The sequence below is a fragment of the Strongylocentrotus purpuratus genome, unplaced genomic scaffold (assembly GCF_000002235.5).
Source record: "Strongylocentrotus purpuratus isolate Spur 01 unplaced genomic scaffold, Spur_5.0 spur5_scaffold_9, whole genome shotgun sequence".
Taxonomy (NCBI): Eukaryota; Metazoa; Echinodermata; class Echinoidea; order Camarodonta; family Strongylocentrotidae; genus Strongylocentrotus; species Strongylocentrotus purpuratus.
The window spans coordinates 9,887,710-9,904,540 of NW_022145615.1; the positions used below are offsets into that span (position 1 = coordinate 9,887,710).

Consider the following 16,831-nt stretch of genomic DNA (forward strand, 5'->3'; position numbering starts at 1 on the left):
TTACAATCAACTCAACATCATGTTTCTTTTCTTGAGTGACAGCTTACATGATTTCGCTCAAAGAAATTATCAATATTGCAGTATGCAATTGATCGTGAAAATGAAATCGCATTCGTCCCAAGCCCGTTAGGATTACAAATTCATGTGGCGTGAGAAAATTAAATGGACTATCAGTAATGACGTGAGAAAATTAAATGGACTATCAGTAATAAAGGAGGCAGTAGCTTAGCTCGTTGGAGCATGATCATAATCTTATTGTGATAGCTTACAACATCGAATTACATGCATCATTGACTTGAGATTCTTTTTTTTTAATTATTAAAGCTCACCACCATATTAATGATGAAACAAGAAAATGTATTTGTTTAGCACGATCGACCAGTTTTGTCAGCTTTTCATAAAGATGACCCAAAATAAGTCGTATCATACTCAATGTAAATAGCAAAATTTAGGTGAAGCTACTTTTCTAGTCCTAATTAATTCTCCTTGAAGGAAAAACTAAATATGATGACATTTGCTGAATATGTCTTAATATTGCCCACTTGTATCAAATGATACATGTGCTAGCTATTTTCCGTCCATGGTTTCCGATATTTTTTAGCAAGAACGACCTAAAGGAACTCAAGGCTATCGGCAACTTCTGTTTGCGCCAAAGCACATCGCTCTGGAATATTTTACAAGGAAGTTGGAATGAAACTCGTACTAATCCCCCCCCCCCCGGGGGGGGGGGAGGGGAGGTGCGTACTCAGATTTGGTTTGGACGAGGTTGTGCCGCTCAAGTCTCGAAACTCCTACCTAGTTTGAAGGCCCATTTGAGGAATTTTTCTCGAAATAAAGGCCCATTTTTCACAATTTTAGGGTGTGATGACAACACCCGAAAATTTTGGAAAAACGGACCCATGTTTAGTGATATTTTGTTAAAAATAGGACCCATGTTTAGGTTTTTGTGGAAAAGCGACCCATTAGAACGGCACATCACGGTATATCTTAATATGTGAGTGCCCCCCCCCCCCCGGACTAATCCGGGCACACACAGATCCCAATCAAATAGGTTGTTCATGTTGTACATGACATTGCCGCACATCCCCCCCCCCCCATTGGGTTAAATATCTGATTTTTTTTTCTTCAAATGTAAATGGGGTCTGAAAATATGCACGCCCCCAGCTATCCTGGATCCTGGTAAATAGGCAGAAGGGAAAGTAAAGAGACAGAGAGTGAGCAACGACCCACTTAGGGTTGGACAGAAGCTACTCCTCCTGATGCTAAGCCGACATCAATACTTTTTAAAAGCCTGATCCTTTTTTAAGTCCATGAAAACAGAATGCATTTTGATGCTTTGAAAAAATAGGATTTCTCTTTTTGGGAGTGGTCTCTACCCTCTCGTTCAAATGGACTTTTGGTGTGTACCGGAAAGTCCCGTCACTGCCGCCATCGTAACAGATTGTTAACGAGTTACACCCTATTGATTGCATTGATTTAAACACTGAGCTTGCTCGCGCTTCTAAAAGCCTCGATCATAATAATCCAGATTTTCTTTAAAAAGGGTTGATTTAAATTCGGATATGATTACTGACACTCGAACTTATGAGGAAAGTACTGGCACACTTTCCAGCTTCATTAGCACGAGTCGAGAAGCTTTTAACGGGGATCAATAAGTGTTAAAAACCATGGCATCTATGACAGCATATACATGTACATGTGTCAGCAACGCCAGCTGAACGCCATTGATTAGTCATTTTAATTGCACCTTGTTTAAATTAGTTCAGAGCTTATTAATGCTCTCTTGGTAGTTATATCCTTTACATGGCCATCAATAATGCACGATATACATATATAAACCAGTTACATATTGGTGTGGGTTTTTTTATATTAAAGGCAGAGTATGCTGTCTTACACCATCGGGAAAGGTTGTAAAAAGTGAGTTTGACGCCAAATTAACCCCCCAAAATAAATATATTATTTTACGTAAAGCAACACGAAAGCGTATGACTATAAACACAGTATACAAAATATTGTTTGATTTCATCAAAATCCATTATGTAAAATATATCGACGCATTAAATTGTTGGGAATACAATAATTTTGAAAGCATTCATTAATAATTTAATTGACTTTCAAGATGTTAAACTAATTACCGTGACATATTCATAAGTCCTGCAAAGTTCTACAGAATTCGATGTTGGCTGCAAATGGGACATAGAACCTTTAAAAGGTCGCGAATATGAAGCATTACGTAACAATCGATGACAAAAATTCTCGCTAATTGAACGACCTGTAATGGCCATGCCTGCCTATGCACAATCGCAGCAAAATCATCGCCCTCGTATTTTTGGCGGGCTAAGGATACTGAACAATTTAGGGCTTTGCGTAGATCGTCCGTCTGCGGAGACATTTGCGGTGCTGACAGTGAGAATATACTTCTAATTTGCTAATAAACTACTCAGATTTGTGCTTTTTATTACGAATTCTTGTGTTTAGTCGGAGAGATATTATCGTTTTCCAAGATGAAGAGTGTGGTATTTTTTGCGGTTTCGTTTATTGTCATCGGAGCTGGTAAGTCTAATCATTAATATTACATTATCGTTAGGCGATATTTTGTTTACAGAAGTAATACTACGTAGAAACGTTTTTTTAAACACAGGTGTTATCATACCAAATAATAATAACAGCACAAGAAAATATTGTGAGGTTTCTTTTTCATTAACGGGAATTATATAGAGAGTTCCTTCTACAGTCGATTAATTGTTAACTTTACTCGGGTGTGGTCTTTCGGGGACAACCTAAGCCGCATTAGTAAATAACATGAATAAAACGCTCATTTGCGAAAAGAAATTATTTTCAGTACAGTCCGCATAGAAATAACGATTGCCGAGGAGGAGGTAACTTTTACGCTTTAATTCTTTTTTTTTATGGAAGTGTTAATTTAAAAGGGCGACTATAGGTAAGTCAGTAAAACAAGAGATTTGGAAACCCATACAAAATATTTTTGCGCCGCCCCTAACCATAAAAGTGGTAAAAGGGACACACATAAAAGGGTTTGACGTGACGTGAAATTCCGGATATTTTGATGATGTGTCTTTGCCTGTAGATTAGTAATTCATTATTTGCTTCTGAAATGAGCACAAAAGTATTGTGGTTATTTCATTGAGCCCGCCTATCAAACACTAATTACTTTGTATATATACGAAATTTGGTCAGCGGTCAAGTTTAAAAACAAATCAAATGTCTAGCTTCCATCAAGAAATCTTAGGTGTACGAGACGGGAGAGGGAGTAAAGATACTGCCGCCCCCCCCCCCCCCCCCCCCCCCCCCCCCCTCCTCGGTTTGTTCAACTCCGATATGATTCCTCTTGTTGTCTAATGCAATGATTATAAGAAACCGTTTTAAAGATATTTATTGAAGATTTCCCTGTTTTGGAGGGTTCTCGTTGCAGCTTGCGAAATTTAGGAGCACTACGGATTCGGGCTGCATGAAACCCGAATAGCTTGATATTCGGCAGGGACGTGGCCGAATATATTACATCTTATCACTTCTTTTTCTCTCAAAACATCGAAACAGGTTGATTGCGAGCAACGAGTTAACAAGTAGCTCGAATATCCTCAATTAGGCTTCTAGAATGTATTCTGATGCTAAATAAAGCCTTCTTGTTTTCTTCTTTTTGGGTAAAAACAGTGTGCTTGCTATTTAAGCAAGAGGCATCAGCCTTCCTTGCGAAACTGTTCATATGCGGTATACGCCTAATAGCTTTACATGGGCCAAATCTAATACTCCATTTTTTAAAGGTAATAACAAAAATTGGTGTGGGGTCATTTGGTTTCAATGAACATATTGGAAGCATTTGCGATTTTACAATATTCAATGATTGTTGTCGTGGTTGAAATCGAGTCTAAAGTGATTTTAGGTAATAATCTCGTTATGTTGTATAGCTCCCTCTCTAGACTGATATTACTATAGCTTTAAAACAATGTTTCTTGACTACAATCGACCGATTTGCTATTCCCGTTTGGAAATTATATATCAGAACTGCATATTCTGAGATTTCCATGGTCGTAGCTACCGTAGGCGCGATTTGAAATATTTGACATTTACCGGGAGCACCGGTAAAATGTTGATTATTCAATTACTCAAAAGAAGGAGTGGTTTACAGTCTAAATTTTGTAGTGTTTATTATATATCCAAATGGGAATCCAACTATCAACATTTTAAAGAATTATCCATCCAATTTTCAAAATTTCCTTGAAGGTAAGCACGTGCTTGTATGTTTACTTGTTTACCCATGACTTATTCACTTGTTTACAAATAGGAGCATCGGGACAGACTCAAACTACGGATACTTTACGCCTGTTCACGAACCTGTTTGCTAACTACTCTAAAGACATCCGACCTGTCGAGAAAGCCTCACAGAGTATCGACGTTCTCTACGGAATGGCCATCAGGCAGATCATCGACATGGTAAAACCGGAATACTTTCCACCGAGGGAGTAATAATATTTAGAATTCAACTAAAAGATAAAGTTGAGTTCTGATCATGCGATTGCATTTTGAAAAAACACAGTGGCGGAGTCGATCAAAAAAGGTTGATTATCTAGCATATAATTATTGGTGTGTACTGCAAGGTTCTGCAATCATCAAAATGATAAGAAAATCAGCCCCGTCTCGGTATAGTTTATGGGATATATGGGATATATATATGGGACTACGCGAACATGTGTCGAAAAATTTCGTCCCGTTATTATGCTGTAATGCTGTTACATACCATATTTAGAACTTTTTCTTCTCTGACGTTCTCCCACACTTGCATAATAGGGACTTTTAGAATTGCAAGACGATATAGTGGACTGCTACGTGTGACGTCCAGGGGCGTTGCTAAACCTTTTTCAGTGGGTCTTATAGGAAAGTGAAACTTCGAGAAAATACATGTAATTGTAGTCACTCTTGAAGTCGTCACAGCGGATAAAAAGTCACAGTTCCTAGAGAAAAAAAAGTTGTCGGCCGACCGATAATATACATCTCACCGACTTCAAACTTCTGCATTGATATAGTAATAAAAATGATAACGCTCACAAATTATTTGTCACCTCTTCCAAGAACTCAACCTTCTCTTTAAAGGTTATTTCAATTATACAGTGCATAGCACATCAAGTTCAAGTTCATTTTATATAGAAAGCATGTACGAATTATCATATGTCACTGTCATTTTCACAGAATTCACTAGGTGCCGCACACGGCTATTGAAATTGCCCTGTGTTAATTTTTGGTTATCAATGAAAGAAGATTAATGTACGAAACAAGACCGCAACATCGTCATTTACTCTTTCATCGTCTAGAATGTTGACATGCAAAACCATGTGGCTTTTCCAGCTCTTTAAAAACATGTGTAAATAGCGGAATGTGTTTGATAGTGTGTACCCCTCTAAATTACGAGGTGGAAGGCCCTACGTACCCAACTACCCCTTTGTTGGCAAACATTTCGAAGACCCACATGTTGTATTGGTCATTCATATTTCTAAGTTAACATCATTGTGCATTAAACCATATTAGGGGGCCTTATCTAATCTTGCTGAAATGGTGACGACCACTTAACATTTCGTCTCTGTATTCGGGTCATGCTGGCAACTCAATTTTAGACATAGGTTCCATGCCTTCGCTCATCTGGCCTTACTCTCCAGGTGCCCATTACTCATCTCAAAGGGTATGGAAACCGGGCATTTTCCTATATTGCTCCTAGCCTGTGGAATTCCCTCCCATCATCTATTCGCGAAATTGACAACCTGGACCACTTCAAATCTTCGCTCAAAACTCACATCTTCCTTCAGACATTTAAATGCTAATTTTATTGGAGGAGCTCGCGCTTTTGAATGTTTTTTGAAACAGATATATGGCGCCGTACAAATGCTGTTCATCATCATCATCATAAAAAAAAATAATTGTGTGATTTATGATTTATTTGTGAGCAATAACTGACATGCCAATACCTCAGCTTAAATTGGAATGGGTAACGTACAATTTCATTTTTATTTTTCATTTTGTATTTCCCCTTTATGTGTCAGGATGAACGGAATCAAATTCTTACTACTAATGTGTGGCTAAGACAGGTAAGAAATGTGTTTATTGTCACATCGGCTGTTCTCTAAAAATAAATGACATTTGCTGATGTTTTCTTTTTCGTGCGTGTGTGTGTGTGTGTGTGTGTGGCTTCGTACCACCCCATCCCTCTCTTTCTCTGTCTCTGTCTGTCTCTCTCTCTTTCTTTTTCTCTCGATGTTTATATTTCCTCTTTCGAGACTATCGGTATCTTTAGGGTTTCCTAAAAATGTCATCATCTTCGTTTTCCTGTGCGTTATCCTTTTTGGATTCTTTTGGTGATTGTTTTATTGATTTCTATATCCTCTTTTCAAGCATACATGTTCATGTGATATTTAGATTTACATTTTCATATTTAACATATATAAACATTTTGATATTTATAATCTACAATTTGAAAGTCATATTATTTTGCTCTGGGCTTAGAGTTTCACATAGGCTACATGAACTTTACTCAGCTCTAACAGCACATTTTACCCCACACTTCAACGTTATAAATATTGCTTTATTTAAAAGATTTATAAAAATTAAAAAACACATTATCTTTTGCTTTGTTTCATCCCACACCTCTCCGCTCATCTCGCGTTTTCTCTGCTTTTCTCACAACCTCCACCGTTCTGTATCATTAGGGCTGGAGCGATGCCAATCTAAAATGGAACCCCGATGATTACGGCGGTATTACCAAGATCACCGTCCCTTCTTCCAATATCTGGAAACCCGACATCATTCTCTACAACAAGTAATGTTTTTTTTTTAATTGTGCAATACTTATTGAGAACAATATTCCTGTCATAGAACAACGTATTATTATTATTACAGCTGGCCACGCTAGCAGCCCCAGTAAAAGCTTGTTCACATAATTATACTTCGGTTTACCACGGCATTTGTGAACGTGCCTTCTGTTTCGAGTAGGTCAACAAAATTACTTTACTGCAAGGCCTTCTCGGATAATGCAAAATATCGGATAGGCCTCCTGAAACGTTGATACAAGCTACGCTTTGTTAACATAAACGTTAAATAATTTATCAATTGATCAACCAAAACTTAAGTGTATTCGTATTTATATCATCACAGCGCCGACAGCTCTTTCAAGGGAGCCATGAAGACCAACGCCGCCGTTTCCAACGATGGCATCGTCACCTGGTTCGCTCCGGCTATCTTCCGCAGCTCCTGCAAGATCAACATCAACTACTTCCCCTTCGACAAGCAGGAATGCACCCTGCAGTTCGGATCCTGGGCCTACACCACGGAGCACCTGAATCTCCTGAACCGCTCGGCCTCGGGAGACACTGCCAGTTTTCTCGTCAACGGCGAATGGAAATTGGAAGATTTCCCCGTGATCCGGACCCTGCCCCAGTATGGCTGCTGCAAGTACCCGTACTCCGTTCTCGATTTCGTGCTCATTATCAGGAGAAGGTAATGGAAGGACATCTTTTTCGTTTATCAATGGAGGATCTAGATTCTCTAGAAGGGGGAGGGGGACGAAATCTAATAAATTCTAAATCTTATGAAAAAAAAGTACCAGCTAAAGGGGTTAACCCATTTCTGTAAGTTGTGTTCTATTCCAAAATTATCTGACAAGCAGCGCTCAAAATACACGGGGGCGGTGGGAGATTCGCCCCCGTGAGCTCCATAATCGCCCCCGTCAGGTTGCTCACGGGGGCGATTGCAAAATTAAAAATCGCCCCCGTGGAATAAAGATTATCGTTTCTGATATAACTTTAACACAATATTGAGTATCAATTTTCAAACCTAAAACCAATGAAATGGAACTGAAATGGCACTTTCTCTCCCATCGCTATGAGTATTACCGATACAAACAACGGAAGCTCGTAGTGCAGCTAGTGCGGCCGTCAGCAGTGGCTATACTGCGCCGGTGTAACGCCGCTGACGCCCAATATCTGCTGGAGCTGGAGACGATCGCGCAAGGACATGGAGAAGTTTTTCGTTGTGAAAAGTGTGAATCCTCTGAAATCTGGTTATTCTAAAAGACCAGCAAATATTGTAACTCGACCAGTAAATCAGTATTAAGAAGATCACCAAAGATGTGAGAAGGCTCACGGGGGCTCTTTTTTTTTTGGAAGAGCCCCCGTGGACAAAAAATTAATTTGAGCCCTGCTGACAAGATAGTAAGAAAAAAATGCTTATCACAGTTCAGATGTTTTTATTATTATCTATTTCATTATTATTATTATTACTCAGCTTTAAGATTGGTGTACATCAGCACTATAGAAATATACAATATTTATGTTAATTTTGTAGGCATATATTTGTGGATAAATAATGCCTTTGTTACGTACATCACTATGCACCAATTTATCGCAGGACCTATTCTTCTTCCATTTTTCCAGGCCGTTGTTCTACGTCATCAACATGCTGGTGCCTTGTATATTGGTGTCTGCCCTGACTCTCCTCACCTTCTACCTGCCAGCTGACACCGGGGAGAAGTTCACCCTCTGCATCACCATCCTCCTGTCTCTCACCGTCTTCCTCCTCCTGGCCGCGGAGACGATGCCGCCAACTTCTGAAGTGGTGCCCCTCATTGGTGAGTTCAGTCTTCAGGCTCGTAATGCCTCAGTCACACATTTGCGTATTTGGCTTGCGTATTGCTGCGTATTTATGCAAGCTGTATTAAAGGTAAAGACCAGTATCGGAAACGCCCCAATTTCAAAAAATGAAATGGAAGCTCTCATTACCAATCATGTGAAAGCATATGTTTTGACTAATACATGATGATAAAAAATTTGCCGGGAAACCGCCTACTAATTCATATATTTGGTAAATTTATTTCTCTCATGGTTTGGTGAGAGAGATAGGTAGTCCCATATACATCTTTCTGTGTATAGTGCTTGTAACTTTACGAAGAATGAGCCAAATTTCTTATCATTTTGATGATTCCAGAACCTTGCAGATGCTAGATGCTAGATGATCGACCTTTTCTGATCGATTCCACAACGTTTCTTTCAAAATGCAATCGCATGACCATTACTGGTCTTTACCTTTAAAGCTAAAGGGCGGTATTCTGAACCCTGTGTTATCTCTAATATTGTTGTATCTTTGAAGATAAGATAAAGTTGGTATTCTGAACATTGTTGTAACTTTTGTGTTATCTTTTGTTGTATCTTTTCTCTCATCTTATTGGCCGCGCCTGCGCTCAAACTTTGGTGCGCTTGTAATTGTGCGTATTATTAATAAAGTGGCATTTAATCCTCATTTGCATATGCGCACGGGAGATAATATGTCGAGATAATTGGTATTCTGAAAGTTGTTGTATCTTTTATCTTATCTTATCTTGCATGGTATTTACAACAATATTTACAATAGGTAGGGGGTTGTTGTATCTTTCATGGTGATATAATGGCGGCAATATTTTTTGCCCAGAACCAACTTCGTGCCAATAGACGAGTTAGAAGAAGATTGTGTGTTGACCGGAAACATCACAGATGAGAACTTTCTAAGATATTACATGCTAGGATATGATGATTTTAATGCTCTCATCTTAACCAATATAGTGAAAGCGTGATTTGTCTTCATGATCCACATTCAACAGCGCATAATGATGACGCGCGTAATAAGTGCTCAAATAACTAATTACGCTCAAGATTAGTATGCGCTATAGGCGCATCTTCAGATATGGCATAAAGTATTCCTATCGGTTGACCTACTTATCATGCTTATATAAAACTGATTTTGATTGGTAGGGTCCATACAAATGGGCGTGTCAACAGTGGTCAAAGATAAGATAGAGGCGGTCCTTACAGAGATAACACAGGGATAAAACAATGTTCAGAATACCAACTTACAACAATATTAGCGCTGTGTTATCTCTGGGAGATACAACAAAATATAACACAAAACTTACAACAATTTTCAGAATACCACCCCAGTTATGGTCATGCAATTGCATAGTGAAAGAAACGTTGTGAAATCGATCAGAAAAGGTTGATCATCTAGCATAGATGTACTGCAAGGTTCTGGAACCATCAAAATTATAAGAAATTCGGTCAAGTCTTCATTAAGTTAGAAGCACTGTACACAAAAAGATATATATGGGACTATACACACGTGCGCGACACGTGCATTTGTATCTCTCAACAGGCAAGAGATATACTAATTTACCAAATATATCAATTAGTAGGCGGTTTCCCGTCAAAATTTTATCGTCATGTAATATTCAAAACATATTCTTTCACATGAAATAAGAGCTTCCATTTCATTTATTTCCAATACTGGCCTTTACCTTTCACATTTATTCCTATTTCTTGATATAAAAAATTGAATTCTTGATATCAAGAAATATTTTGTTGTTGTAAAACAATGGTAATTCTTGATATCAAGAATTCAACTTTACTCCGGCTAGAATTGATCTAGGCAGTGTTTCGTCAATAATATGCAGAGTTATGCTTTTGGATTTAATGATTTCAAGGTTTAGGATCAAGTTTGGGTCAGGTTCAGTGTTGGGTCCAGGATAAGTGTGACAGGAGCATTTTGTCATACCTGAATTTTAATTGCGTTAATACCTGCGTTTTATAATCACGCCTCTAAAAGCGTTTCCGGATACCTACCCCCTGGACATCGACCCCCGGATAACCACCCCAAATCAACTACCCCCTAGGGAAACCACCCTCTAGGATGACTACCCCCTAGGATAGTTGTCCTAGAGGATGGTTGTCGTAGGAGTAGTTGTCTGGGGTAGTTGTCTGGTGGTAGTTGTCCGGAATAGTTGTCCTAGTGGTAGTTGTCTGGGAGTAGTATTCCGGGCGGTAGTTGTCCAGGGGGAAGTCGTCCTACAGGATGGTTTCCCTAGGGGGTAGTTGTCCTAGGGGGCAGTTGTCCTAGAGGGTAGTTAACTGGGGTGTTATCCAGGGGGTGGATGTCCAGGGGTACAATGTAGGTGTCCTAGAACCCTCTTAAAGTGAGTGGTGCATACACTAGTAATTCTATTCAAAGTTTGCACTGTGTATTTGGCGGCCACAATTCGCATTAATGTACGACTTCATTGCGATTGCGATCACAATGCGCACCAAATATCACACCAGTCGCTGACGCAATCTTACGTCAGCCACATATCGCTTTGTTTGCAACGGGCATTAGTATATGCGCCAGTAATTGAACACAGCCCTTTGACTATTAGTATTCAGTTGGCATTTACATTTTGTACGGTGCCTCTCTGCCATGACGCATCAAATACCAGGCGGCTCACTGACGCAATCCTACGTCGCTCATGACGCATCGTTTGCAATCGGCAGTATAGAAAGAACTACGTCAGGAAGCGTTTCACCAGAGGGATCCTCCGGACTATCTATTTATGGCATGGTATGCTTCTAGGAGCCCACTTTGGCGTACAAATCAACAAGTAACGGCAGTCTGGGCAGCGGTTCAAGGAAGTTCCTCGACAACCCACAGAAATGCGTGTATTAAATTCACCTCTTGTTTCAATAGGGACTTTTAGATTTTCAAGTCGACATAGTGGACTGGTACGTGTTACGTCATTTTAAGGCACTGTGATGTCCTTTTAAGGCACTGCCATTTCCTTAAGAGGACGTCACACGCATAGCAGTAAACTATGTCGACGTGCAAATCTAAAAAATTCCTAATGTGATGTGGGTAAACTTGTCCTTTTGACAGGGTTGGGCGGTAAATACCGGTGGCGGTAATTACCGGCGGTAAATACCGGTAAATACCGTCCGGTAAATAAGATGCGCATCCGGTAAATATGTAAAAAACGGGAAATATGATTTTAATTCTCTATTTATTAATAATTTTACTTGTTTTTAGCCTCATTACTGAAAATATTGTTCTGAAATACTTAGCAGCACAAAACTCATAGTAGGAACACACAAACAGATTTATAAAATCCTCACTGCATACATGTACACACACCCAAACAAATGGCATTTTGTTCATATGCTAATTAATAGGTATTCATGAACATGGTAATTAGTAACTGGGAACCAAAACCTTCATACAAGTTACTTTTATTGTAAAGTTTAAGATATTTGAATAAAATCAGTGAAAATTTGAACAAAATCGGGCAAGGAATAAGGAAGTTAAAGGTTTTTGAAATGACTAGTCACTAGAGGGCGATATTCAATTTGATGATATCATTTGTGAACAACTCTCCATGCCTTTTGTACATCAAATTTCATGTTTTTCCTCCTTTCTTGTGATTGAGATAATAGAATGCAAAATGATATTCTACTTCACATGTTATGATATCCGACCAAGAACACAAATAAATAGGAAAAAACGAAAGAATTGTGAAATTTGACGTACAAAAGGCATGGAGAGTTGTCCACAAAATGTCATCAAATTGAATATCGCCCTCTAGTGACTAGTCATTTTAAAAAGCTTTAACTTCCTTATTCCTTGCCCGATTTTGTTCAATTTTTCACTGATTTTATTCAAATATCTTAAACTTAACAATACAAGTAACTTAGTATGAAGGGTTTGGTTCCCTTTAATGAAGAACATCATAGATTAGGTGTATATTTGGTATCTTTTTCCTGTATTTTTTTCCCAGCATTACATAATTACAGACATAGACAAACACACGAACAAACACAAACACACGCACACACACACACACACACAAATAGTACACACAAGAGCAACCATACTGACCACCATTGTTCAAAATTGGACAATCCCTATGAACAAGTGAGTGGAAAAATATATTTCCCGAAATTCCGGTATTTCCCGGTAAAAAGTGGTAAATACCGGTAAAAAGCGGTAAATACCGGTAAAAACCGCTTATTTCCCGGCGTCCGGAAATATGCCAACCCTGCCCTGCCTTTTGACGGTTTCTTAAAACGATCGATGACCTGCTGTTGACAACAACACAAACTCTAACCGAAGCAAAAGCAAGTTACAGTGAATATTCAGGCTATTGGGTTCAATTTTCGATTGTCTTTGTTTCCAAAGCTAAATTGCATGTATATATTTCGAAATCATGGTGTATATATCTTTTCTTCAAACGACGGAATTTTTTTGTTCGTTGTTTCCTTATCAGCCCAGTATTACATCACCACTATGGTCCTCGTGTCCGCTTCAACTGTCCTCACAGCAATCGTTCTCTACATACACCACCGCGGGACGTACGTGGGTAGGGCGCCCTCTTGGTTCCGACGATTCACACTCGATTACCTGGCCAAGTTCATATGCATGGGTGACTGTCATAATCCGGATGTGAAAGATAGGGTAATGGTTATGTTCTAGATATTACAAGATTAAAAGGAAATTGTGGATTGAATACCGTTTCAGTAGGGTAATATGTCCACAGTATAATTATGGTATACTATTTGAAGAGTGGAATCATGTGTTCGCTGTTCACACTACCGAAAAGACCTACTGCATTTACAATTGTAGAATTATATACAGTATGGAATGCTGTGTTAGCAGTTTTAAAATAATGTGGTCCCATCTGCTCCATCGGACAATCATCCCGAGGAAAATTTCCCAAGATCATATCGCCTGTGAAACTATTCCAAAGCAACTGCCTACGTAATAGAGTATCTTCACCTGAGGGTATAGTCTTGTGGATATTTGTCCTAAAGATATTGGTCCTACAGGCTGAAATTATTTATGGACAGGACTAATTTTCATATAATCGTAACATTTTCATCACTTATCAGGATAATATTCGTCATACAACCCCTCTTTGATGTAACACTCTTATGAATTTCCTTTTAGATCCCCAAAATCAACTTCGAGAATGCTTCAGGAAGCAGTGGCTCATCCACTGAGGTGGTTGAAGCCGGTCTTCATAGCAACGAGATGCCCCTCGAACTCGATGTCGCGAACCTGCCGACATCGCAGTCGGGCACGTGCGTTCAGCTTGATCGCCGTGGTCGTATCCGCTTCATCATGTCCCAGATCGCTTCCTGTCTGCGCCTAGTCGTCGAGCATTCTGAAGATGGCATCGTCGATGAAGAGATCAAGGGAGAATGGATGCGGATCGCGTTCGTGTTCGATCGCTTCTTCATGTGGTTGTTCGGACTCAGCACCGCCGTGGCTACGTGCGGTGTTTTGCTTCAGGTTAAGGAATAATGTTCACACATCTCTCTCTCTCTCTCTGTCCATCTCTCTCTCTCACTCTCTCTCTCTATCTATCTCTTCATTTAAAGAATAGAGATTGCAAAATGTAAAGGTTTCGTAAGGATTTCAAGAAAAATTCCGATGAAAAATTTGTTTTTTAAATAATAGGCCAAAGAGAAAAAGGTTTACTCTCATCGTGTTACTACATTCTCCTTATCTGCTTAAAGATTAATTCATCTGTGTCTATTGAGTTTCCATAATTTTACATAATAATCATTCTTTATGATTTAGAAATGCGTCATCATGTTCGATTTCCTTTTCAACTTCAAGTTAAAGTAATCAAATAATACAAAAAAAAAGTTTACAAACATTACTCTTTCTTTCATGGTAATATGATGTTTTTGATGGACATAGATTTTGAGGAAAATGGTTTTATATTGTTGCAAAAAAAAGTCTAATAATATGATAATATGTATCCTTTTTTTAATTATTTGTATCACTTCACGAACGAAGTATTATTTTTACTGAAAAATATTACTGATCTTAACGTCTCATAATCATTTTAAATGTTTATCACAATTCTCGGAACTTTTGAGAATTTTTGCCATAAGTTCTAGGGCAAGTCATGAGGAAAAAATCAACTAGATATTTAGATAGATTTTTTTTTTGTCGGCCACCATGTGGGAATATGCTTCCCACCCGCATTACAATAACAGAAGAAACAGAGTACAATAATATGAAACATGCAAAACTACACGACCATGTCAATTGTTCAACATGTTAAAAAGTATCTTTTAATATAATATTATACATCTTTATGAACTTACAAGATTTTATGTAATGCAAAAAAAAGATTTTCTTTTATGAAATGCGCTACGTAAAATGTACTTTTATGTTTGTTATCATTGTATTAATCAATATTATCATTCAACATAAGTTTTATCGACTGAAGTACAAGTATAGTCAAAGATTTTTAAAAGGTATTTTACGAAATGTGCCTTCATTCTTATTTTTATTATTTATTGTTATCAAGCCCCAGAGTGTTTGGATGTCTGATTGAACCACGCTGTTGTTCCTAGAAATCTAATGTAAATATAGTAAACAGAGGGCAGTGCAACTTATCACGCTTATTTTAAATGTATTGAAATCCATGATTGTATTTAATAAAGTGTATGGCAAATACATGAATGTATTTAATAAAATGTATGACAAATCCATTAATGTATTTTATGAAATATTTGTCTCCTAACATTCGTCGAACAATGTCAGGAATCATGGTATTCTAGGGTTAAGTGCTCATCTTCGTTAAATTCTACACCAAATCCAGGGATGATATAGTATAGTAGACCTATCTATATTGCAATGTTAAAGTAAGTCAGAGTTAATATTAATATTAATTCATGATTCAACATCTGAAATGGGAGAGCCTGGAGAGGAGAAGAAATGCTGCAAGCCTCCACCTCATGTACAAGATCCAAAACAACACAGTAGCCATCAATGCACACCATTACACAGCACCCATGATTGCCAGCAACACACGACAGTATCACTCAAAGAAGTTGCTGGCTATCCCATCCCGCACCCAGCTCTACCAGAACTCATTTTTCCCTCGGACAGTAACTGCGTGGAATGCTACTTCACTGGAAGACTTCAAGGGAGCGCTTCCACCCAGCATCTAGACCAAGCACTAGATATTTTATTCCTAAGCACTATACATCCTGACTTATGGATCCTGTTGAGTATCGTCGTAGAAGTAGTAGTAATAACAATAACAATAATAATATCGACGAATTAGGAGAACCGAAAACAAAAAGAAGTACCATAGCGCCTACAAAATAAAAGAATGTGAAAAGAGACATAAAATTCGTGAAATAGGTGAAAATGTTATATTTCTATTAAACGGAATCAGTATGTTTAAAGGGGTCTTTTGAAAGTGGCAAGACAACTTAATTCTTTGATCGAAATGAGGATACTTTTTGAAGACCGTTTGTCTGTTACACATCATTTACACCGATGACCAGACCAACAACACACTTGAAGGGAATTTACTCAACAAAAATGACGACGGATCCGTAGGTCTTGAGTCGGTTTGACTCGGGTATTAATAGTTCATTCTTTACAAACTTTATAATCTGTATTAGTTTGCACCGTTGTATTATTAGACACATTGTCAAAGCTCTTATTTCCATTTGATAATTAAAGGTTTCGTGTCTTTTTCCTTATTTCGATATTCACCATGATATATAATGCACTGTCCTTACATTCATTTCACCATTAACCCTTTCGGGGCAAGCATTCCACATTTTGTGGTTTGGCTCTAGTGGTGACTTTTGATTCAGAGCCCTAAAAATATACCAATTGCATAAAAAGAGAGCGCGAAAGTTCAGGCACAAATTGTCATCATTTTGGTTGCAAACCCACATTGTTTTTGAGATCAGGAATTTTGTAATGAAAATCATCTTCAATTCCTCACATTGGCCACACTTAGAGAGATTCAGATTGTTTGTTTTTCGATCAATTTTTTTTCTCGTCTTTTGGACAAAGATTTCATTGATGTATCAAAGCCATTCCCTTTAATTAAAACAGAGTAGGATTAAAAGAAAAAATGTTATTGTTGCCAATTTGAAGACAAAAATGTGATCAATTATTACCCGTATCAGACATCTGAGCTGGTCATTTACAAAACCGTATTGCCCTAGTTTTCACTAGC

At 38.3% G+C, this 16,831-nt stretch overlaps 1 protein-coding gene across 1 annotated transcript; it reads left to right on the forward strand.

Annotated features, from left to right (window-relative positions):
* The first annotated feature begins 1,843 nt into the window (after positions 1 to 1,843).
* Positions 1,844 to 15,335, forward strand: LOC576549 (neuronal acetylcholine receptor subunit alpha-10). The gene is made up of 8 exons (XM_030976950.1): positions 1,844 to 2,553; positions 4,304 to 4,452; positions 6,051 to 6,095; positions 6,714 to 6,823; positions 7,159 to 7,500; positions 8,436 to 8,629; positions 13,097 to 13,284; positions 13,777 to 15,335. The coding sequence occupies exons 1-8, from the start codon at positions 2,505 to 2,507 to the stop codon at positions 14,131 to 14,133; spliced, it is 1,434 nt and encodes a 477-aa protein (XP_030832810.1). The 5' UTR covers positions 1,844 to 2,504; the 3' UTR covers positions 14,134 to 15,335.
* The last annotated feature ends 1,496 nt before the right edge of the window (positions 15,336 to 16,831 follow it).

Excerpts from the sequence above, each read along its gene's own strand:
- LOC576549 (XM_030976950.1), top strand. The coding sequence starts at position 2,505 with ATGAAGAGTGTGGTATTTTTTGCGGTTTCGTTTATTGTCATCGGAGCT. Across the intron at positions 4,453-6,050 it reads TCAGGCAGATCATCGACATG|GATGAACGGAATCAAATTCT; the intron begins GTAAAACCGGAA and ends TTTATGTGTCAG. Across the intron at positions 13,285-13,776 it reads ATCCGGATGTGAAAGATAGG|ATCCCCAAAATCAACTTCGA; the intron begins GTAATGGTTATG and ends ATTTCCTTTTAG.